The sequence below is a fragment of the Tetrao urogallus genome, assembly GCF_951394365.1.
Source record: "Tetrao urogallus genome assembly, chromosome: 13".
NCBI classification, from domain to species: Eukaryota; Metazoa; Chordata; class Aves; order Galliformes; family Phasianidae; genus Tetrao; species Tetrao urogallus.
The window spans coordinates 6353135-6377362 of NC_136826.1; the positions used below are offsets into that span (position 1 = coordinate 6353135).

A 24228-nucleotide genomic window follows, 5' to 3' on the forward strand; every position below is an offset into this window, starting at 1 on the left:
GCCCAGTCCTCTACACTGTATCAGCTTGACAAAATAAGGGCTTCAATATCAGTGTGGACAAAGGGATTTCCTTACACGGTCCGTATTCTCCTGCAGTACAGCCTGGAAGCCTTTAATGTCTATCACATGGTAAGATCCTTGATGTATGAAAGCTGACCATCTCCCCTGTCTCTTAAGGCTTTTTTTTATTATGATTTTCCAAAGAGATCTCTCCTTAAATTCTGATGAAATGAATTAAGAAATTTCCTAAACTTCCAAAGGATTTGGATCCGAGTGCCGTGCATGAATCAGGCAAAGAGGCCCCAAACTTCTACACAGTCTTTGTTTGCTCTTGATGGCTAAAGAATGTATGAAGTCACATGAGAGAGAGATGTACAGCAGGTTCTGCACAAAAACATTTAATAATCCTGATATGGCCAAAACGATTATGAGGGGAAAAACATGCCTGATTTAACACCAAAAATCCTAACCACTTTCACATCTCCAGGACTAATAATGGTTCCAACAATTATCAATATATATCTTGTGTCTCCCACAGAAACAAGGGAGGGAGGCAGCATCCCTTTTTGATTTCAAGTTTTGCAATTCATTTTTGATACTGCCATCAGAATCAGACTGAGACGTGGAAGAGGCCCAACTAAAAGTAACCTTTGGCTGGGAGAAATCTCTCATTGCCTTGGGAGGTCCCAAAATTGGTCTGAGTGATACAGTGAGCACCACAAAGATGCTAGAGTTCTGCTGTCTGCAGGAACGGGGCTACCTTCTTCCACTAGGCAGAAGCTGTGCTGAATAGAAAACAGATTACTTTCAATGAAAAATAAAGAGGAGGAATAAAAGGAGAGAAAATGCTGTGTATAAAAAAGAGCCAATGCATTAGAGCAAAACAAAATTCTATTAAATAATTGCTTGAAAAAGTGGCAATTACAGTTTTTCTGCGTATAGTACTCTTCTGAAAGCAGTCTTCCTCCTTTAGTGAGCTACAGATTCATAATTCGAGGCGGCAGCAAGATATCAAGTAACAGATAGTTCATTAGCATTTTATGTTAAAAAAAACCTAAAAATAGAATTACAGAACAAAATCTGATTTGATTTTACACTATTTCAGAAGCTTCTGCAGGATTCTGGAAGAGCACCAGCACTCTCTGCTGGTCATCTTTGTTCAGTAGTTATCTAGAGGAGAAATGAGGCAAGAAAATGCATTGTTTTTTAATGTGAAATGCCATTTTTGCAGTAAGAGGATGATTAATTAGATCCCTACCAACTGAGCAAACAGCAACTAAGAGCTAGTTATGTTTCTGGAAACAATACAGTCATTACTAAGAAGTGTATTTACTACAGTCAATCATCGTTTGCTGGAATAAATTTCACTGTTGCAAATAAACATCTGATGTTTAATGCTTCGCTTTGCAGAAAGCACTTTGTTGAGCTGCAGCACAAAGACAAGCTGGTGTGAGAAGTTCCCAGGATGCCAGATTCCTTCCTTGGCTCCTTCCTGACTTTCCATCAATTTCAGAGCTATGCCAAGAAAAACAGCTCTTCTTAAAGAAGCCCGGTGCAGCACCGGCATCTTCCCCTGAAGCTACCACGCTTCAACCCAAGCAAACCTGCTCTGAGCCCATCCCTGTTACACCCCTCCCCAGGAAGACTTCTCTCCCTCTCCCCACACATATCCACACATTACCTGCACCTCGTGGGCTCCCTCACTGCATCCATGCCAGAGACTGCACGGGGCAAACACGTTGACAGCAAAACAAAATAACAAAAGCAAAGCCAAGTACCTAAGTGACAGCTGTCCCAGTTTCCAAACTATGTACAGATCAGGCATCAGCAAGAAGGGTTAAGACTGGCAAATTGAATCCATGTGCAGCTCATGAAAGTGTGGGAAACAAAAGAGACAATGTGAGTTAAGGACAGAGTATTCATTAGCAAAGGGCTCAAGTTTCTTGGCTTTTGCTGCCCTGCTTCCCGATGGCTATTTTTTTCAAGGTAGCTTTTTGTTCTTCAGTTTTGTGGAAAGACATTATACTCAAACTAACAAACTAAGGCTCAGTACATGTGGAACTGCTTACAGTAATTTGTCTTTTTAACTCCTGGGGACACGAAAGCAACGTCAGAGGTAGTTTTCTGCTGGGCTACGGTGGGCTTTGGGTCAGAGCTTTGTATGACATAGCTGATCCAAAGACCCCACACTCCTCTACAAATACTCATTTACGCTACGGTATTAAATAGGGAAATCTGATCTGGAGAAAGAGGTCTCAGTCACTCAGAGCAGAGCCTGGGGCACAAGCCTATCCACAGCCCAGTGAGTGATGGAGAAGCACAAGAGGCATCAGCGAGTACCCATGGTACGTCTGCAGCCATCCACCGCTTGGGAGACACTCAGAGCAAGCACGCCAACCTTCTGGTGCCAGGGCTTCAGGAGCAGCTCCATCTCGCGTAGGACATAAATGTGGTAACATTAGGATCTCTTATTGAGGTCCCTACAGATCAGAAGAGTATTGAAAATTGAGCCTCAAAGTCCATCCTTTGGGTCCCCAACAAAGCAGAATTCAAGTAATTCTTACAGGGGAGTCGATTTGCTGGCGGAGTTCTGGAAAAAGCAGTTGAAATAGTATGCTGGAAATTGAAACTAAGGTTCTATTTCACTGTTTGAGGCAACAGATATCTATCTACCAAGTTCAGCAAGATGTGCTGCATTTTCCTTTGACTATTTTACTTTTTGAAGTAAAAAGTAAGAAAAAGGGTTCTCAAATTAGAGCAACAGCTGAGAGCCCTAAAAAGAACAAACAAGGTGGGAAAGTAGGTAATTTTAACACAATTGCAAGTCAAAGTCAGAAATAATTGTTCTAATGCATTCTGTTCCTGACAAATCTGAGCTTCAGAAGTGCTTTGCATCCACTGAGAGTCCTAAGGAACTTTGAAAGCGTTTAGGGATCACCTGGCAGAGCAGGGCCAGCAGCAGCAGCCAAATGCCAAGCAGAACATTCTAAAACACTGTGTGAGGAACAGATTCCTGCCTAAGGCATCAGAGCAAGTTTCCCATCGTGCAAAATGGCTAAAGGTTTCAGACCTCAAGTTTTCTACTTGTTAAGTTAGTATTTTGAATATGACAGGACTCAGCAGGAGACCATTGATCTACATTAAATGAGAAGATGCTAAAAGCCCCAAGAACTTGAGTAACTGTAGGAAATTAACATGCTTTTTTTTTTCTTTCTTTTTTAATACTAACCATACAGCCAGACTACTCTTAAACATTCTCTTTCCACATTCATATCCACACCTTTGCTTTGTAACATTCAAATTCTGTATTCAGCTCTGTCCCTTGATCATTAATGCAGACTCCTAAGCTTCAGACTTCAAAGAAATGCACGCGTAAGAGTCACAGGCACAGGACTGGAACAGCGTCAAAGCCTCCCTGTGCAGGAACCTCCATCTTCTGTTTGACTTCACTGTACAAATACTCCGTTCTATCAAGACTGGGAAATTCAATGATTTAAGTGGGGCTTCCCACAGATTAAGTTAATAAGGGAATCCAACAGTGCCTCATCTCCTTCCGCCTTCCAAACACTGGCAAATGAAAGGAAATAGGAATGTCTCCTGGGGTAAGAGAAAGACGTGAGCTCTCTACAAATGTGCAAGGGAAGAAACCAAAGGCTTCTTTGTGTGTATATATACTTTTCCAGGAATCCTCTCCCCTCACTTCTCCCATAAGTGGCACCAAGTTTTTCTAAGAATGTTATCACATGCAAAGGCAAAGCCTTGCCCACGCAGCACTGCAATTGGTATCCACAACTGTGCTGGTTTAGTTTTCTTCCTACATCCTTCTAGACCTGCTCTTCCAAGGCTTTCTGTCGGCCATCTGCCCCATACACTGTTTCTAATGTTATACTTTTTCTTCCTTTGACCCTTCCCCCTTTCTCCTGCTCTCATCCTCCCTCTTTGCAGCTCCCAGTGCTCGCACGCCCCACTGCCTTACTGCTGTGGGTGCCCTTTTGCCACGTGCACTGCATGTTCAGTGTCGCCAGTGCTTCCCAGAGCTCCAGCCATCCCTTACTATTCTGAGCTCCATGCATATAAAACAATTACAGTTTAACACAAAACATTTGGGTTTGACAAACGAAGAAATTACGGCACAGATAGATCAAAATCAGACCTCTCCTAAGCCCTAGGGGACTCAGTTAATGTAACTTGCAGTCAGCACCCCTTTGAGTTTGAAAATTACACCTACATCTCCTGGCTGAGACTAAACCTCTGTACGAGGCAATCTAAAAGGAGTCTGGCAGCTTTAGGTTTGTTCATAGCTGCTTGTGTATTCCCAGCTTTCAAGGAAATTACCCAACACCAAACTAACACAGGTGTGGTTTCTTTAGTGGTAGGAAAGCTGATATAGCTCTTCAGATTCTGCCATTTTCACTACAAGACAGTCTGCTCTCTGAATTAAGTCACATGTTACAACAGGATAGTGTGAGAAGCTGTTACAGATGCATTTCAAATGTCTTACGATGCCCCACAAAACAGAGTAAAGTGACAGTACTGATGGCAAAATGCATTATGACTTACGGACAAGGTGAACTAGAAAGTCAAACTCAGAAATTTCTCTGCTAATGAGAACATTGCAATTAGGTCATCACTGAATGCTGTGTAACCAGGAATCAGAGCACAAATATTGCCACAGAATAATTAATATATGTGACAGCAGGTTCTAGGAATGAGAACAGGAATTTCATCCACACAGCCCTACTGTTGAATTATGCAGATAAAAAGCAGACCTGAGATAGTCAGCTTCCAGAGGAGGCACACAGGTAAAACACAGAGATCCAGTTTAGTACAAGCAATCTAGAGCCTAAACTCCCAGACGTGAAAGTTCACATCCAACTTTAATGAAGACAGCATTCAGAGTGAGTTTCGGGGTCATAATTCTATTTAGGTCACGTATGAACTTGATTCAGGACACAACTTTCTTTAACTATCTTCTGGACTCCAGTTTGAGCAGCATTTCTGATTTCCAATAATTATTTCTTTTGTGCTAAAAAAACTACATTAGTTCCACCTCCAACTTTACTCAGTTCAGACTGCGGGTTTCAGTAGCTCTTAGACTTTTATTCAAACCAGAATGCCTTTTGTCACAGACACCCTGACCCTCTTCCTCTCTGGGGTCCTGCACAGGCACCTGGCAGTACCTGCTGCTGGGGCACACAGGTCAGGAGGGCAAAGAGCTGCAGGCTAATGGGACTCTGCTCTGATCAGGGAGGTTAGGTTACAAGGCCAAGCCTTTGAAGACTGGCTTCTTCAGTGTGGCCCTCTGGTTTACAACTGGGATTTATTTTAATTAGATTGTATTATTAATTATTTATGACCTATATTATCTGCTGCCCAAAGCCAAAAGATATCAGCCTTAATGAGGGTAATTGGAATAGTTACTTTTTTTTTTTTCCTTTACCTCTTTTGTAAAGCACCTGGGCCTTACTGATTAGAGGTGCTAGGACAGGATTAGATGTTTAATGAAAAACTATTATTAAAACGTGGAATAAGAATGAGGACTGAATTAAAATAGAATTTTCTATTTTCTGTTGCATTAGGGATGAGCAGAGGATCATTTATTAGAGGTGACACAGAAACTTTCAACCTCAAAATCAAATGGGCATCTTCTTTATGCTCCTCACGGTGGAGGACTCCAGGCAAGGATGCCAAGGGCCAGAGCCTGCGACCAGATGTTGTGAGATGTGAAAACAGCCCCCAGGCACCTGTGCCATGGAAACACTGGGTATCCTGGCACCCACTGGTGGTTCCACTGGATTCTGGCTACCTACAACATCAAGCAAAAGCAACAGCTGCCAGGTTCCTGCATGACTACAGATTCAGCCTTCCGGCCTTCCACTCTCTCAAAAAGATATTTTGGAATTAGCACAGATGGGACTTGTGGCTCTGCTCCCACCATATGGCGAGTCTCACTGAGGATATTTATACGCCTACCTTAAGCAGCCTGCCTATAAAGGCCCAATCTTTCTACCTGAGGCAGCACAGGGATGGCTGAACCCAGACTTCAGGGGGCTGCTGAAGCCTTGCATCTCTAAGGAGCAGGGATGCAGATACACAGCTTCCAACACTTCTGGGATCATCAGCCACAGACCGACGTTTTCTTCTCTCGGGGCCAAAGTCGGAGGGTTTTGAGTCCTTTCTGCTTAATTTGGAATTCAGGCAGAGGCAGACCAGCAGGTGCTGTGGACCAGCAGGAATGGGAGAGGTGGGCCAGGAGGCACTGGGGCCACAGGGCTCCTCTACGGGACTGCAGGAGCAAAGTGTCCCCTGGCACTACAGAAAACAGACATGGGAAGGACCAGGACAGCTCTGTTCTCCCCTTCACACACACACACACCCCTCTGATCCCAAAGCAGGTACTCACAGCAAACCCTCATAGCCTTCTCCGCTCCTCGAAGCTTTCCCAGGAGTCTTCCTCGGGACTCGCAACGTCGGGCTGAGCCCAGTCTCCGCCTCCCTCCCCGGGGCAGCGGAGAGCCGCGGCAGCCCGCGGGGCCCGAGGCGGGGCGGAGCGGCAGCCGTGCCCTCAGGCCGGGCGCGGGGCGGCGGGCAGCCCCTGAGGGAGGGCCGCGGCCGCGAGGCGGGAGCCGGCGCCGCGTTCCCCTCTCTCTCCCCCCAGCGGCCCTTCTGCCTGTGGAGCCCCGCGCCGCTCCTCCGCACCTGCCCGAGCCCGGCATCCCGGCGGGCGGGGCGGCCGCGGCCCCTCCGAGGCGCGGAGAACCGGCCTCACCGCGGCGGCCCGCGCCTCCCTTCGCTCTCTCCCTTCCCGCTCCTTACCCGGCGGGCGCCTGCCCCGGCGGCCGCCCGCTCATCCATCCTGCCGCTTTCCCCGCCGAGGCGACAAAGCCGGCATGGCAACGGGAGGCGCCGCGCGGCTCTGGGAGGCGCCTTCCCCAGGCCGGGTGGTTAACTTTCACCGGGCGGCGGCGGCGGCGCCCGACATCCCCCGCTGGGCCGGGCCCTGCAGTGGCTGCCGGGAGGCGTAGTCCGTCCGCCCCGCCTCGGCGCCGCGGGCTGCGGGCACCCGGCCGGCACAGCGATGCCTGCTGGACGCCTTCGGGCGGCGGCTTTTCGGCGAGCGGAGGGGCGGCGGGTCTGCGTGGGACTTGGCGGGGCTAAAAGCTGAGAAGTCCTCCTCAAAACGCCGAAGGAGCCGTTGTTACCGCAGATAACGCGGTGAGGAACGCCGGGGAGAGCGCGCAGGGAGAACAAAAGGACCCAGGGCTCACCCGTACCTCCAAGGTGAGTGGGGTGGCCGGGCTCACAAAATGGCTGCTGCCCCACTGGAGGCCCCTCACAGAGTCACAGAACTGCAAGGGTTGGAAGGGACCTCGGGGCACCGTCGGGTCCAACCCCCTGCTAGAGCAGGTTCCCCGCAGTGATAGTGTGCTCCCATTGACTTGATTCCCTCACCTGAGATCTTCATAAACAGCGCTGAGAACCCTTCTCACCATTCTCTTCTCTGAACAGCTCCAGGTCTCTCAGCCTTTCCTCGTAAAGGAGATGCTCCAGGCCTCTCTTCATCTTTGTGGCTCTCCGCTGGACTCGCTCAATGATCTTTGCCTTTTATGAACTGGACATGGTGCTCCAGATGTGGCTTTACCAAGGCAGAACAGTGGGAGGAAATGCTTCCCACGTCCTGCTGGCCGTGCTGTTTTCAATACACCCAGGATATCATTGGCATTCTTGGCCACCAGGCCACACTGCTGGCCCATGGCCACCCTGTTATCTGCCAGCACATCCATATCCTTCTCTGCAGAGCTCCTTTGCAGCAGATCAGCCTCTAACCTGTACTGATGCATGCAGTTATTCCTCCTCAGCTGTAGGACTCTGGGCTTGCCCTTGTTCCTCTATGCCCAGTCCAGATCTTGCTGAATGTCAGCATAGCCTTCTAGTGTGTCAGACACTCCTCTCAGCTTCATATCCTTGTTGGAAAGGCTCAAGTTTTGATGGTTGTGTGGTTATAAGGGTACCTTTGCTACAGCTGACCTCTGGCCAGCCTGGCCTCCAGCCATTACAGAGCTTCTGCCCTGCTCTGCCAAATGAAGGCTGACGTCCCCTCCTGTTACCTCGAGTCACCAGTGTTATGACCCTAGGTTTCATTGCTGGCAAATGCTATCAATTACACTTTTTTTTCTACACAGAAACACTTTCTCTACCTCCTGCTATTTACAGCAGATTTTACATGATACATAGAGACATCAATAAGAAAGCGCATGTTTTTGTGCTTATTATTATTTTACTGCCAACTGCAAATTTAGTATTTCACCTTGACATTTGATGATCTCAGCCATGAGTTCTTCGCATTTTTCGCCTTATTATTACATTTATTATCAGTCAGTGTATATGCTAAATATACTACCTTTATCACATTGCAAGCTTTCTGCAACCGCTTTATCTTATAACCTCTCTTCTGTTTCTACTCAGCAGCATTACCCCAAAACCATTCTCAAAAGTACTGGACATCTAAAAGCACAACTGTTGGAGATGCGTATCTAGAAAAATTGTCTCAGATCATAGAACCATTATGTTTGGAAAAGACCTCTGAGATCATCCAGTCCAACCATCTATCTACCACTAATACTGGCCGCTACTGTGTCCCTCAGTACCACATCTACATGTTTCTTGAACACCTTCAGGGACACTGACTCAACCACCTCCCTGGGCAGCCTGTTCAATGCATCACTACTCTTTCTGAGAAGCTGTTTATCGTAATATCCAACCTGAACCTCCCCTGGCACAACTTAAAGCCATTCCCTCTTGTCCTATTGCTGTTACCTGGGAGAAGAGGGCAACCTCCACCCCACCACACCTCCTTTGGGGTCATTCTAGAGAGTGATAAGGTCTGCCCTGAGCCTTCTCCAGATTGAACAATCCAAGTTCCCTCAACCAGTCCCTGTAAGACTTGTGCTCCAGAGGCTTTGAGGCCTCTGTTGTATTGTGGAGCCCAAAACTGAGGACATTACTCAAGGGAGGGCTGAGTCAAGACAAGCACCTTCCTGGTTCTGCTGAGTACACTATTTCTGTATGAGTTAGGCACGCAAACAAAAATAATCTAGAGAGAACAGTGTGATTCAAGAGGATGAAAAACAGAGTAATGGAAGCACTTCTGGATACCTCGAAAACATTTTACCACTGCAATAGTAAATTACTAAAAAATGCTACAGGCAAAGGTTAAATATCTGGAAATTGTTGTTAATCAGCTGCTGGTCAAGTGCACAGCTCTTGCAGTCTTGTGCAAGGACGTTGCATCCCCTTTGCTTTGACATCTGAAAAACTAAGCATCTATCTAGTTTTGCTGTTGGTTTGTTCTGACACATGGACCTGAGAGTGGTAGTAATTAGAATAAGACATGGAAACAAACAAACAAAACATTCTAAGATATGAGTAGCAAGCATCCAAAGTCAGTGCAAAAATATTTTTAAGTGCATGCATTTGTGTTCATGGCACATTACAACTCCTTGCCATATTTGATTACAGATGCTTGCTTTTGATGAAGAGGAGGAAGAAAAAAGAGGAGGTAGCGACCACACATTGACCTTTCACTGTGAATACCAAAGGAGATATGGAGGGTAAGTCTTGTTTTTGCTCCATGGGGAGTCAGCAACACAGGGTTCCAAGAGTGAGACTAAAATGAGCCGTGCTCTAACAAGGCCTTGTTTGCCAGAGTCAGACAAGAATGGACCGTTATAAAACATGGTGGAATATTTGTTATTGTAGTACTGGATTTCCAAAATCCATAGTCTTTTTGTGGCCGACAAGCTCACTCTTTTCTTTGCCTCGTTACTGCAGCTGTCGGAGGTCTGCACCCCTGCCTGGAAAACATGAGCAGCAGCTAGAAAGCAATCCTAGCAAAAATCTGCATCATTCATGCGTAATCAGACAATGCTTGGGAGATTTACAAAGGAGGGAGGAGGAAGAGAAAACTCACAGTGCTGCAATCATTTACATTATTTCTAGTTGCTTTGCAAGTGTCACTTTTAGGATTAAAATGCATTAAGTGTAATTTTCATATAGAACTTTGTAAGTACTTTAGCTCAATTGGGTTTTAATTTGCATCCTGTGGTGACCAAGTAACATTTGGCAAATAGACCATGTCTGTTTATAACACATACCTCCATTTTGTCTTGGTAGTACTGTATACATATTTACTTTAACTTGAAAGCGTACTCTGTATTGCAGCTTACTGCTTACCTCAAAGATTCTCTCCACAGCTCATCCTGGATGCTTTGTTCAGCTCAGGCCACACCTAACACCCAGGATGGCAGTGCGATACTACTGCAGGGAAGCCACTAGGTGTAGGAGCAGGCAATCACTGCTTTACACATTTCTGTTCAGTGATCCAGGAGGAAGATACACAGCCAGCTCATTTGAAGCACTGCATTCTTGTAGTTCATAGGATTGTAGAACAGCCTGGGTTGAAAAGGACCACAGTGATCATCTAGTTTCAACCCCCTGCTATGTACAGGGTCACCAACCAGCAGACCAGAGCCACATCCAGCCTGGCCTTGAATGCCTCCAGGGATGGGGCATCCAGAAAGAATCTCCTTGGGCAACCTGTTCCAGTGTGTCATCACCCTCTGTGTGGAAAACTTCCTTCTAATATCTAACCTAAATCTCCCCTGTCTTAGTTCAAAACCATTCCCCCTTGTTCTGTCACTATCCACCTTGTAAGCAGACATTCCCCCTCCTGTTTATGTGCTCCTTTCAAGTACTGGAAGGCCATAATGAGGTCTTGCTGGAACCTTTTCTTCTCCAAGCTAAACAATCCCAATTCCCTCAACCTTTCCTCATAGGAGAGGTGCTCCAGCCCTCTGATCATCTTAGTGGCCATCCTCTGGACCTGATCCAAGAGCTCCACATCCTTCCTGTATGCAGTACACCAGGTGGGACCTCATAAGAGCTGAGCAGGGACCATCAACCTCCCCTTCCCTGCTGGCCACCCCTTTTCCAGCGCAGCCCAGAACACAGTTGGCCTTCTGGGCTGCACATGCACACTGCTGGCTCGTGTCCAGCTTCTCATCTATCAGGCCCTCCAAGTCCTTCTCCACAGGGCTGCTCTCAAGGAGATCTTCGCCCAGTTTGTATAAAGACCTGTGATTGCCCAGACCCAAGTGCAGCACCCTGCACTTAGCCTTATGACTGCTGACTGAATCCAAAACACTTTTGAGTGTTTGTAGCCAGTCTGATTTTGGTATATTGCTAGGTTTCATTCAGGGCCACCTCATGCTAACCCTAACCCTGTAGCAAGCCAACCTAGAACAGCCAAGATCAGAATCCCAACTTTATACATTTGCACCATGTTGGTGCTCCTCCACCGACAATGCTTGTAGTTCTGCAGCATGCTTCATCTGTAAACACAAGCCTGATTATCCAAACTGTATTTTACTATGCTTGTTTTACCGCTTTTAGTGGTTGACTTTACATCAACAAGAATATTGCTGTTCTGTTTGCATACGTAAGGGGGAAGGTAAAAATCTTGAGTTCTTACCTGTCTTCAGACGTTCCAAAATATTTAGGTTAGAGACATCAGCTGTCTACTATGCAGCCATTTCTCTCTACAAGAACCACATTTTTTTTTTTTTGCCCATTTTTTACTACTCCTGCTATTTGAAATTTCATCTTCTCTCTCACTTGATGACATGAAAGCTTTGATGTAACAGTAGATGTTTAATAACTTCCTTACCAACAAAGTTCACATTCACGATGACTGGATGCTTACAGATCCATGGGGTAAAATAAATACTTTACTAACATTATATTTAGTGCAAGGAGAAAGATCTGACTCCTGTTGTAGAATAAGGGTATTTTTAACGTAAAATCTGAAAGAAAGACTACATACCAGCTGTCAGCATTTTAAATATGTTTATTCAGCAGCTATAACAGTCGGCCTCCAAAAAATTGGAGTCCCCTTTTGTTTCTGAACCGTGTCAAGTGACAGAAATGCCTGCTAGGAACATTGAAGAAGCTACATGGTGCACTCCTTTCTGAGAAACAGACATGTCTAACAGGGATTAATCTCTCTGAGAAGGCAAAATATAAATATATACACTCTAAATCCACAACAACAGTTTAAACGCACTACAGTAATTCAAGTGGGATAAGAGTGAACAAATCCAGATCATGTAAACTGCAGCCATAAGATATCTGTTGTCTTCTCAAATCCTGTCCAGTTTCGGTTTACATTCTGTGATCTGTCTATGGCAGAGTTGAAATACAGAAGCATAGAAGTGTTGAATCTCAGGGGCTGTGCACAGTAACAGGAACTGGGGTGATAAGCTGTTCTCTACACGTTGCTCAAGGCATCCACACCAGGAAGAACTTTACCTGTGAGTAGTTGAAGAATTCCAATAAAGTTCAGGAAGAGAAGTACTTGGCTTTATGCTTACAACTGCAATGTTTACACATATTCAAAAACCAGAAACAAAATCCCCCCCAAAACACCTCAAACTATAGGTCACATTGTTTCTACATGCATTCCTGCTGCTGTTTGTGGCAATCACCACATATGGGTTAAACTGTTCCACACAGTAAATACGTTTTAGGGTTCTAGTGAGTATCCAGAGCATATCTGCAGACAGATTCTTAGCAGCCAACGATCATCAGTGTTCAATTAATGATAACAGTTGTTTCTGTCCAAGTTCCTGCTAGGGGCAGATCCAAATACTTTAAGATATTCTTCCATTAAGTTTGATGGCAAACAGATTTTTGATAGGATCTGGGAAGTTGTTGCATATTTCATTTAATCCCCAGCAGCACGTAGATAGGATTTTGGAATGTGTGGTGGAATAGAAATTTAATGAGTGAATTAAGAAAAATAAACACTACCTTCTCCAAGACTTGAGTCTTCTACTGTGACTAAAACATCTGTGTCCTGATAATTAGATACATCATTGCAGAGGGCAAGAGTAAGGAACATGCTCATCTTTGGGTATGGGTCCCCAAATTACTGAAGTGCAATGTTCTCTGAAGCATTTTCTTAGCTTTTTGTTGTTCTTCATTATCAAAGAAGGACATTTTCTTACCCCCTTCCCCCCAAAAAACCCCCACTACTTTTGAATGCTTGAGCTGTACAACAGTACTGAATTTTAACACTGTTCACAGCCCACTAGTTGTTTTAGTAGCCTTTTTTTTTTTTTTTTTTTTTAAATATATAGATATCTTCAGAAGATCCTCTAGTTAGCTAGACTTCCGTTACATTTAAAAGATCACACACAAGCCCACATTTTGGGCCAAAACTTAGACGATTTTGTCCTTTTGAATAAATCAGTTGCACAGTGCTTCCTTCTAGCCATCTGCATTCTTTCCCTCTACCACCACTTCCTAGGTAACAGAAACAAAAGCTCTGTCTCACATACAACTGCTGGAAACCAACAGCTGCAATGCAGTTTGTTGCAGTTTGTCTTCTACAGAGACGCTGACAGTATTAAGATACTTTACACATACTGGGAAACAGATAATTACCAGAGGAAATGAAAACCCATTTAGAGAACAATGTAACTCACTGGAAGAGCTCTAAATCCTCACCATTTTGGATTCTCAGTACTCTTGTGCAGGTTTGTTAAGTGATTGCTAGAGGGCTCCCCAAACCAGGGGATTTCCAACGATGCCGTCAAAAGGAAGCTTCTAACCAAAATTTGAAGTTATTCTGATCCCTAACTCAAACTGAGCACTGCAAACAGTCTGCTTAGCATGTTTCAGGGAATCATCGATAAGCAAGGAGCTGCTCTGAGAGCTGTACTACTTTCTTTTACAGCTTTTATTGCTGCGTGGGAGTGACAGTCTATCCTCTTTGCAGGAATATTCTATTTTCTTTTCTCTTCCTCTAGGGGGACAAAAAAAGAGCTAGGAGGATCTTATATGCAACTCCATTTGTTGAAACAAGACGACAGTTATTCTGTTGTTGTGCCTTCCTGAATATCAACACAAGGCATAGCACCCAGAATTACCTAATTTGCTCAAGCAAGTCAAAAGAAAAGAACAGTTACCCTCTAGCAGTTCCAGGCTGGCACCACCTCCAGTGCTGACATGGCTAACTTTATCTTCAGTGTTCCACTTTGCACAGCATGTAGCAGTATCTCCACCACCTGTAGTACAAGAAAAACTAAAAATGAGCAAGGCAAGAAATTCAATTTGTTCAGCTTAAGGGACATAGCCCTGCTACAGGCTGGTGGTGCTCCCAAATCCTCAACATTAGTTCATACAGCAGTTTCTAAAGTCATATCTGCAAGCTGAGGGGGAGATGAAAGCATTGCTATAAAACAATTTGCCAACTATTGTTAATGTGGTGCTTAGCAGGCAGAAACTTACTGCTTTTATAAAGACAAGAACAATCATGTGCAACTACTTACCAATAATGGTGATGCAGCCCTTTCCAGTTACTTCCACTACTTTGTCCATCAAGGCTTTGGTTCCTTTGGAGAACTTGTCCCATTCAAAGACTCCAACTGGACCATTCCACACTATTTGCTTGGCTCTTCCTACAACTTCAACAAACTTCTTAACACTTTCATGGCCACAGTCCAAGCCCTATGACAAGTAAGAGAATTCAGAGAGAAGCTTTCTAGCACCTTACCTAGAATCACCAATGCCTTACTGATGGGATCCTCAAATGCTTTTTTCCCCCCTCCTCTTTCATTTGACACTGAAGTTAACAAGGCTCTTGGAAGGCCTGATGGTGCTGATTTTGTGCCCCCAAGTTTGCTGCCAGTTCAGATACTGCAGACTAATCACAAAGCAAGAGTTTCTCTCGGCACTGAATACCAAGGAATAGAGATCTGCCAGAAGTTACTTCTGTGGGGTGGAATCTGGTGTGGTATTTGTATTCTGAGTACAAATAAGTCATTAAAATAAAAATTAAAAAAAAAAAATAAAAAAAATCAATGTCAGATGCATGAAGCCTTACTTAGAAACTTTTGCAAACTCTAATTAAGTTCCAGTCAAATAAAAGGGACTTACACTCCATTTAGAACTGAAAGTTTTAGAGGAATGTTGCTGTTTTAATCCAAATCCCACAAAAGCTACTTTAAGACTTAAAAATTGTATCAGGAAAAACCACATGGTTTTCATTTTATGAAACAAAAGCATTTCATGCAGTTAGACTGCCTTCAGAAACATCTGCAAAGGATCACAGTTACTCTTATAATCCCTACAAGAAGTGTTTTTCTCACCTCAGTGCTTCCTGTTACTATTTCTAGTCCCTCATCTATTAACACCTACCATCCAGCCAGCAGGAATGCCTGAAGCCACAGTGGCTTCCCCAGTCTGTGCATGCTCATCGAATTTGTCTGCAGTGATGAAGTCCACCGGCAAGGTAATCTTCACACCGTTCTTCTCCGCCTTGGCCATCAGGTCCTTGACAATTTTTGATCCCTCTTCATCAAACAGAGAGTTGCCAATCTACAAAATAATTATGTGGAAAAAATAAAAGAAGCATCTGTTTAGCTACTGGACATTATTTATGATATGAACAGCAGCCATACCGTTCAGACAGCAATTCTGGAGAGCTCTATTAGAGCACTAAGACATACACAGCAAGGCAATTTTTGCAAACAGGCTGTTGAGCAATTTCTGGGTGCTCCCTACTCTCTATAGGGTATACTCTCTAGCTATATATATGGGTCATCCTTTACTAGAAGCAGACACAATTCTCTTTCATACCTGCATGTTGTTTAACACTTTAAGAAAGGTGAATGCCATTCCACCACCAATGATCATCTCGTTGACCTTATCTAACATGTTACTGATCAGCTGGATCTTATCCTGAACTTTAGCTCTGGAAAAGAAAAGGAAAGAATGAACAGTGTAGTCTCCACCCCAGACTCCTCAGGCAGACCTTACTCTATCTTTAATTAAGACAGAACAAAGCCTGAAGGAAGGACTTATTGCATAGAAGTATAAAGCAGAATTTTTCAACTGCTATTCAGTAACGGCAATACTGAGATATTGCAAGGTCATTCTGAGAGAATCAGTCAGCAAAGAAGTTACAGGGAGTGGGCAGAAAGAATGTGGCAACTCAGCAGGCCAGCATTAAACAGTATCTGATAAAAATAGAGTAAGAAGCCCTCAATTTTTCTCCCATTTAAATATAAATTTAGCTTGGCACTTTTTGACTATCCAGCAACACACAGCAGGGATCAGAGCACTGCCATTCACAACTACTGTCCAAATCTAGATCTACTGTACCAGTGGATCTCTACCACAGACTAAACTCCTGTAATCAGTTCAGGTCCCAAACCCAAACGCACAACACAGATTCAAACTAGTAGGACAAATAGCCCTGCCCAAAAGCAGATGGCTGCTTTTAGCACAAGATATGAATGATAACAAAATAACAGTGCCACAGTCACTTTTTGTAGGAGTGGCAATAAGCAGCAGTAAGTAGACAAATCTTTCCTCTTTTATGCCACATGTTGTTACTCAAAAGAGAGCTTCATGAAGGCCTTAGGAAATTACTTAGGCAAAACTATGGCTGGTACTGAAGAGACTTGCTTTACAGCCTCAGTTTGGCTCTGCCTTAACTAATGACATTTTTTTTTTTTTCCTTTAGTTAACTCATCTCTAGAACAATTATAATGACAAAGATTTCATTAATAAAATGCTTTCAGACCTAATCATTAGGAATATGTATTCCCTCTACCATCCTAACCTTAGCAGCTGTGGAGATCTCTGGTGCGAATCAGCCCTCAGCCCCAGTTTAAGCAGTGAAGTTGCTAATGCTGCCACACTGTGGGAACTGTATGATAAAGGATTGATGGGAGGCACAGACCCAAGGCAAAAACCTGCAGGATGCATCTTCCTTTGTGAAGCTCCAGGCAAATGAAATGTGAAAGTGATTTAGATTTTTCTTTTTTTCCTTTGTGTACAATCCTGCTCCTAGTGCAGGAATTACTAGAAATTACTTCCCTGCACGTGGTTTTTTGTTTGCCAACACAGTTCATCTTCACCTTATTTATTAATACAGTTATCCTCAGTTAATCTTCCGGGTCCAGTTTTGTTATACATAAGCAGTAGCCAATCCACAGCTGATTCACATGCAGCTCTAAATCTTGGAGAGGTACCAATGAAAAGCAAGCACTGCTCGTTGTAATCAAGATCATTGAAACATTTAAAATTTGATGCAAGAAGTGAGCATTACTTCTTTGGAAGTACATTTATTGGTATAAAGAGCAGGAATAAGCCACATACTTTTATCATCGAGGAAATGCAATGCTGTCCAAGCTTTGTGTTACTGTTCAAAGTATTTAAATTCACTTGGCAAACTGAAACACTTATTTCTACGTGCAAATCAGACATTTGGTGTTGCACCTCCAATTCTCTTTGTACACTGGCTGCTGCTGAAGAGCAGAGGCTCAGCAAGCTACAGTAGGTCAGCACTGCATTAGACAGACCGTGTCAACTTACACAGTGCTGAGCTTGCAGGATGCCTGTACTCTGAACCATGGAGGAAAGGTCACTGACAGTGCTTCAGGGCCATCAAGTGTATCAGCTCTTCTGGGTCAACTGTACAGCAAATTGCTGTGGACTGTCCCTTACTTAGGGAACATAAGCAAATCTAAGATATGATGAGCAGACTCAATCATCACAATGGTGAACACAGTAAGCTAGCCTCCAAATAATCCAGAGATTTCAGGAATTACCTGGACATCTGAACTGTAGGTACAGTTCAAAGGAAAGTATTTGTTCGAACAAAGCCAGAAGAACTTATCATTTGTTCCAGAGCTGTTAAAGAAAAATAAGTATGGGTATGGTTGGTATGTTCTTGAGCCTTACCCTCCAAGAATTGCTAAGAAGGGTCTCTCTGGACTCTCAAGGGCCTTTGCAAAATAATCCAGTTCTTTCTTCATCAGGAAGCCAGCAGCCTTCTGAGGAAGATGAACACCTACCATGGAGCTGCAGAATAAAGATAAGAGTGAGGAAAGGAAAAAAGGTAGCATCACTAACAACCAAAAAAGTGAATTCTAGTCTTAAGAGCTCAGTTGTCTCCTGCTCTCAGGGAGAAACTTTAAACCATACACACTATAGACAATTACCTCCACTAAGTATCACTCAGGAACAAATATAGCAGAACAATAATGGGATAGCCTCAAGAAGCTAAACTTCAGGGAGAACAAAGCTTGTTTTTCCACAGCAGGCATAATTCTACAGTTCTGCCTGTGGAATGAAAACAGATACATACCTGTGAGCACGGTGGGCAGTTCCAAAAGCATCATTGACATAAACATCTCCCAATTTAGAAAGAGAGGCTCTGAAAGCCTCCACTTTCGCAGCATCAGCTTTGATCTAAAAAGAAAAAGAATGACAAGTTTGTGCTACTCACACAAAACTAAAGTGAAATCCAGCAATTTATAAGCAATGGGCTTCTAAAAAAAAGAAAAAAAAAATCGCAAAGACAGATCAGCTGAAGAAATTCAACTGTGGGTGTCTTCATTTCGTATGCTCTTTACCAGTCCAGTAGAAACAAAAAAGATGTTTAAATAGTTTTAACTCTGTATTAAACTCTGAGAGCTTACTATTAAAGCCCTGAGGACCACTGCCATTTCCAGCTGCATCAGTAAAGCAGGCATGGACTGCAACCTTTTGCTCTCTCCAACAGATTTCTACTTACATGAGGTGAAACAGCTAACACATAAAAGGTATGCAAGAGAAGTCAGTGCTGAGATGAGACAAAACTCATTCAAAACCATTTACTGAACAAAGAAAGCGTGGTCTCTAAGCACTACAGGTGAAACAATGAGCTGATGGATTCATTTTGCATCCCTGCACTGAGGATTAACTTATAAATAGCCTGCACACTACAACAGGCCACAGTGACGGCAGCCAACACAGGAACACTAGAGATGAGCTTAGCACGTAGTAGGCAAGAACAGACACATTTCTGTTAAGGGACTTCCTCCATCATCCAGGCATCCTACCAAATCCTAAATGGGAAGTAGTTCAGCTTTGCATGCCCTTTTATTAACAGAGCCTGAGCAGAACACAAGCTAGAGGGACCATGCAGATTCTAGAACAATGCTAGAACTGTTCCTTCACTCATTAAATTGCCTGGCTGTACAAAGAGATGAAATGCTTCTGTTACAGAATCTGTAAGCAGAACATGAAACTCTGAATGAAGGAACCACTACCACTTGATTTGCTTTGGACAGACATTTTCCAAGCATCAGCTGATAACCCACAAATTTGTATCTGGACACCCCTTCCCTCGCCTGTGGGCAGGGCATGATAGTTAAGCTGAGAAACTCGTCTGTCAGCAGTACCTTCTGCATTGCCCAGCTGCAACGCATGCTTCTGTATGCACACTAGTACACAAAATGAAGGGACTGTTTCTCTATGCAAATTAAGTTCTTGTCCCATTCTTCTCCCCGCCACCACACTGACTTTCAGTTGCACATGACTGTGGTTAACTTCAAACTCACTCAATTTCTTATTTTCATCTGCACAGACTTACTAAGCTACTCTGGGCTATTTTCTTAAGCCACTGGATTCCTGCACCAGCCTCTAAAGGGCACCACACGGTGTCAGCACTCCCCTCCATGCGCTGAATATGAAAGGAGCCAAAATCTATGTAAAGTCACCACGGTCACTATCGCTAAGAAAAGCAGCTGTCTGGAGCAAACATTCTTCTTGACCTTCAAGAAAATGTCAGAGGTACAAGGCAGCCAGATTCTTGATGGCTACCATAAGAGCAGACAGGCTTATAACGGGGTTTGATAATTTCTATGTTGCAGAACATTTGATCAGCACATTAAAGAACTAGCTGAGACAAAATTGAAAAATTCACTGTGGCTAGTGCTGTGAGAATGGCAATCTCCAACAGATGTAGAATTTTATTTTAGACATCTCCACAGCTTCCTGGACAGCCCTATTTCATTCCTTTTACAGACTACAGACCCCTGGCAATCATTTACAGCCTTTCACTTAAGCTGTTTCATCTTGGATATTCAAAGCATTTGACTCAGACTTTTCCACTGCATAGCGCACGTGATCAGACTTGTTGAACAAAGGTTTTCTCTCTGGTTCCCTTCTGAGAATGAAATCATAAACAGCATTTTGAATGAGCAACTAGTTCATTGTCAATCTGCTGCAACCAAGGTATTAAGACCAGAGTAGGCACATGCAGAACCTAAACTTGAAGTTTCACCTTGTTCCCTGAAGCATCCTTCCCTTTCCCTTCTTCTTCTACATGGAATCGGAGGTTCTCCAGCAGGATGATGGAGCCATTTGCAGGATTAGCACAGGCCTTCTCCACCTCAGGACCAACACAATCCTTCAGGAATAAGACTTCCCTGCAAAGACAAGATATACACTGTCATCCCACTAGTGACTCTCTTTCCAAAAGGAAAGCATCCAGGTCTGCTCACAGGGAGGGACTGATGCACGCTGAACTGTTCTGCTACTTCACCTGCCCAAGAGAGCTTTAAGCTCCACAGCTACTGGAGCCAAGGAGAACTTGTCAGGCATGGGAACTCCATCTGGGCGGCCCAGGTGACTCATCAAAACCACTGATTTGGCTCCATGATCCAAGCAGTGCTTGATGGTAGGGACAGCTGCCTTGATTCTGGAACAGCAGAGAAAACCAAATGAAAAAGGATTCAGCTAGAGTTTGCCACACAAGTAGACTTGATAATCACTCACACAAGAGTCCTGGAAGTTGTTCTTCAAAAAGGTAACAGAAAGAGAACACGAGAGCTAGGTAGAACGATTACTTAACATCCTACCTCTCATGTTCACACAGTTCAGTGTACTTCTGAAGACAGCAGGGCATCGCCACCAGTACATTCCTAACAGGGACACTCACTGGGCTTCTCAGCAACCTACACTTGCTAGGACAAACATCTAGGAGACTACCACACTTCACAGAGCACAGCTGCCCTGGTGCTAACCCAGCCTATTTCCTGCCCAAGGAAACTGACAATCCCCGAAGCACAGTCATTATGCATCATATACCAAATAATTTCCCTATCCCACAGTGTTTTCAGGTTTTCTGCTGTGATCTTCCATGATAACGGGAGATGGAAGTCAAATGTACCCTGTCATCCAAATGCTGCTGATAGCTCATAGCTAAAAATTGTCAGGAAGCATACGAATACTACTGGGCTCCTGATCTAATCACTGATACTGAATCAATAAGAAATGATGGGAATGCTGACCAAAACTGTTATCTGCCTACAAATGATGGACAAGCAAGATAAAAAGACATTGTATATCCCTAATTCTAAGCCCTGTGTTTTCATGTGCAGCTCCAGAACAACTATGCTGATGTAAACCAACAAGTTAACAGAGTAAGGAGAGAAGAAAGTCTTCTGGATGCTACCATCAAGTACAGCAATCAGAGCCAAACAGACATTTGGCTGTAATGTGGCCATAGTACTGCAACCATACTTCTGAAATAATGGTTAGGATCCATACAGTTAAGTGGTATTTTTTATATGCTCTCTACAGTGAGAAGCTCTGTGGTAAGCGTTGTTTGCAAACAGCTGCAGAAGCGTTTAACCATTCTGAGTCAACTCTAACACTCTAGTACCAGCAGGGACAGTGTAACCACGGTACCACTCCAGGTACTGCTAACAGAATTGGGCTGAAGTGAGAGAGAAAATGGACTTCGGGTCTTCATTTTGGATGAAAATTGGGTCTCACCTTTGATTGTTGGTTATTTTGTGATCCTTCATTGGAACATTGAAATCAACCCTAAAAAAAGCAGAAAACAAACAAACAAAAAAATTAACCAAGAATGAGGGAACTTAAAAGTAAAGCATCTATCTGGAAATGCAGTATCATTAAGGTTAGAGTCAGATTTTCAGCTGCTTTGTGCACAAGTTCTGTTACAAAGATCCGTGTGTTATTAGCCATTTATGACGGTACAACTGGAGAACGAGCAGCAGGCTGCACACCACCAATACAAGCCAACTCTCACGACCACAGCAGCAACGATGCCAAGGCACAAAATAAAACTGAGACTGAACGAGCTGCCCCACTTCTCCTTGTGAAACCCATGCTCTCAGATCACCGCCTGGGAGCTTTCCGTTCTTTGCAGCTCCAACCCCCTCGGAGCCGAGCGCTACGGCCTTAGGGAAGACCCTACCTAGATGGAGAGGAAACTTCCCCTATACGCGCCAGAGGAAAGGATAAAGGGGAGGAGTTCCGCCAGCCATTTCTGCCTAGCATACCTCGTGCCCACGTGGTGAGCAGCAGGAAACCGGTTGTGTAACAGCTCAGGGCAGAAATTATTCGCAGAGCGGCTTCTCTCCTCCCTGACTCACGCAGGGAAAGCGTGGCCAAGGCACGGCGCTGAGCAGCACCATCTTTTTCCTCCCGAGGAGGAAAGGGAACGCCTAACCGGCTGTAACGGAGTATCAGACCCAGTCAAACGCACGCTACAGTTTATCCTTCATTATTCCACACCTGTATCAAAAACACCCTCACTTAGTAGTCCTTGGATTTTCTTGCTGCCTGCTCGACACGGAGACACACGGGAACGACAAAAGCCGCCAGCAAAGCGGGAGGAGATGAGCAGAAACAAATCGATCCGGCAGCCAAGCACAACGAACTAAGTCTACAAACCGGACACAAGAGCACCGTTACCGCGCCGTCATTCCCCAGCGGGGCGTAACAGAGCAGCGCAGAGCACGGCGCGCTCCCCGAACAGCGAAGCCGGCGCGTGCTGCACAGCGACCGGGAGGCGCCGGGAGCCGCAACGCGCCTCTCGTAGCGCAGCACGCGGATTCGCTCGGTGGGACCACAGCCGAGGCCTCGCCGTCCCCGTTTACGCGCACGGGGCGCGGCCGGCTCCCGCCGACGGCTGCTCACCTCATGACGACCCGCTTGCCCTTCACATCCACCTTGTCCAGGGTGAGCTTGTTGGAGAGAGACATGATTACCAACGACCGCCGACCCCGCCGTCCGTTCCCTACCGCCGCCGCCCTCGCTCTGCCGCGCTACTCGTCCGCGCCGCCGCTACGCCGGCCGTCTCGTCCGCGCCCGCTGCTGATTGGACCCACGGGGTCCGCGGCGTGCTCCTATTGGACGAGCCGCCCGCCCGTCAGCCATCCGCCCGCCTCCGCGAGAGGCCGCGCTGCGGCGGAGGCCTGGTCACGTCCCGCACGGAGCCGCCGCCGCGTGGGGGCGGCGCTTCGGGCCGCGTCCTCGCGGTGCTGCGCTGAAATGAATCCCCCTTCATTTCCAGTCTCATCGAAATGAATGCTTCCAGGTGTTATTTTAGGGCCAGTTCTACAGAAAGGGCTAAGACGTGCCTGCGGGAGGGGAGCCTCGAGCTGCAGCGTGGGCACCGACCCGCTGAGCTGGGGCTGAAGGACCAAGAGCAGAACTGACGACTCGTGGCTCGGCCTAACGTTTGCCGGCAGGTTGACGCGTTGCCATTCTCACTCAACAGACGCTTGTGAGGAAGGCCTGTTAGCATGTCAAATGCTCGATCTTTGCTGTTCTGCTCTTCGCTGAAGGCAGGGCTACACGTGGCTGAGCAGTCCGCAACAGAACAGTGAGAAGGGGACACAAAAAGTGTGCTTACAAGAATCAAAACATGAAGGTATGCAGAGAGCAAAACTAATGCGTTCCCTCACATGTGGACTGAAACATCCCCCCAGTGCTGGAGCAGAAGCTGAGGAGCCTTGTGGTGTGAGAAGTGTCTGAAGGCTCCGAGAAGGTGGACAGGCCTCAAGGCAGGTCAGAAATGTCCATACAACCAAGTTATTTGCCAATCCCCCTGGCATTATCTACAACTTTAAAGTAGTCTGGGTTCAAATTAAAATAGGTCAGATAACGGTCTCAATACACTGCAAAGTAAACCTAGAGTGGATCCAAGGGCCCCTCCTGCGAGTTCAGATTAGTAAACCTGCTCTGAAGCTCCAGTAGCCAACAGGGATCTTGTAAGGCAGAGACCAGAGTGCAGCGCTGTATCACCAGTAAGCTGGGCAGTCCAGCACCACTGATGCTATAGTGCTGATCACCACCAAATCAAATGCTGAACTGGTACCAAATCCAGCTTTCCCACAGTCCAGATTTGCTTTCTTCAGTACTTGAATTCATTCAGTATTACAAGGCCTTCTTTTGAAAAGCTTGTGTGCCATCTCTTAGCAGTAAAAAAGCATGAAGGAGAAATGTCATAGTGCACACAGTAACCTGAGCACCCGCAGTAATACAAGATGCAAGGCAGTTTTATGGCAAAGCTGCTTG

At 45.1% G+C, this 24228-nt stretch overlaps 1 protein-coding gene across 1 annotated transcript; it reads right to left on the bottom strand.

Moving 5' to 3' along the window:
- Nucleotides 1-11893: 11893 nt before the first annotated feature.
- Nucleotides 11894-22910, bottom strand: PGK1 (phosphoglycerate kinase 1; the record flags this gene model as incomplete). The annotated part of the gene is made up of 11 exons (XM_079541921.1): nucleotides 11894-12366; nucleotides 14028-14126; nucleotides 14391-14568; nucleotides 15259-15438; nucleotides 15700-15814; nucleotides 17812-17931; nucleotides 18218-18321; nucleotides 20180-20324; nucleotides 20441-20596; nucleotides 21676-21726; nucleotides 22846-22910. The coding sequence occupies 11 exons, from the start codon at nucleotides 22908-22910 to the stop codon at nucleotides 12326-12328; spliced, it is 1254 nt and encodes a 417-aa protein (XP_079398047.1). The 3' UTR covers nucleotides 11894-12325.
- Nucleotides 22911-24228: the final 1318 nt, after the last annotated feature.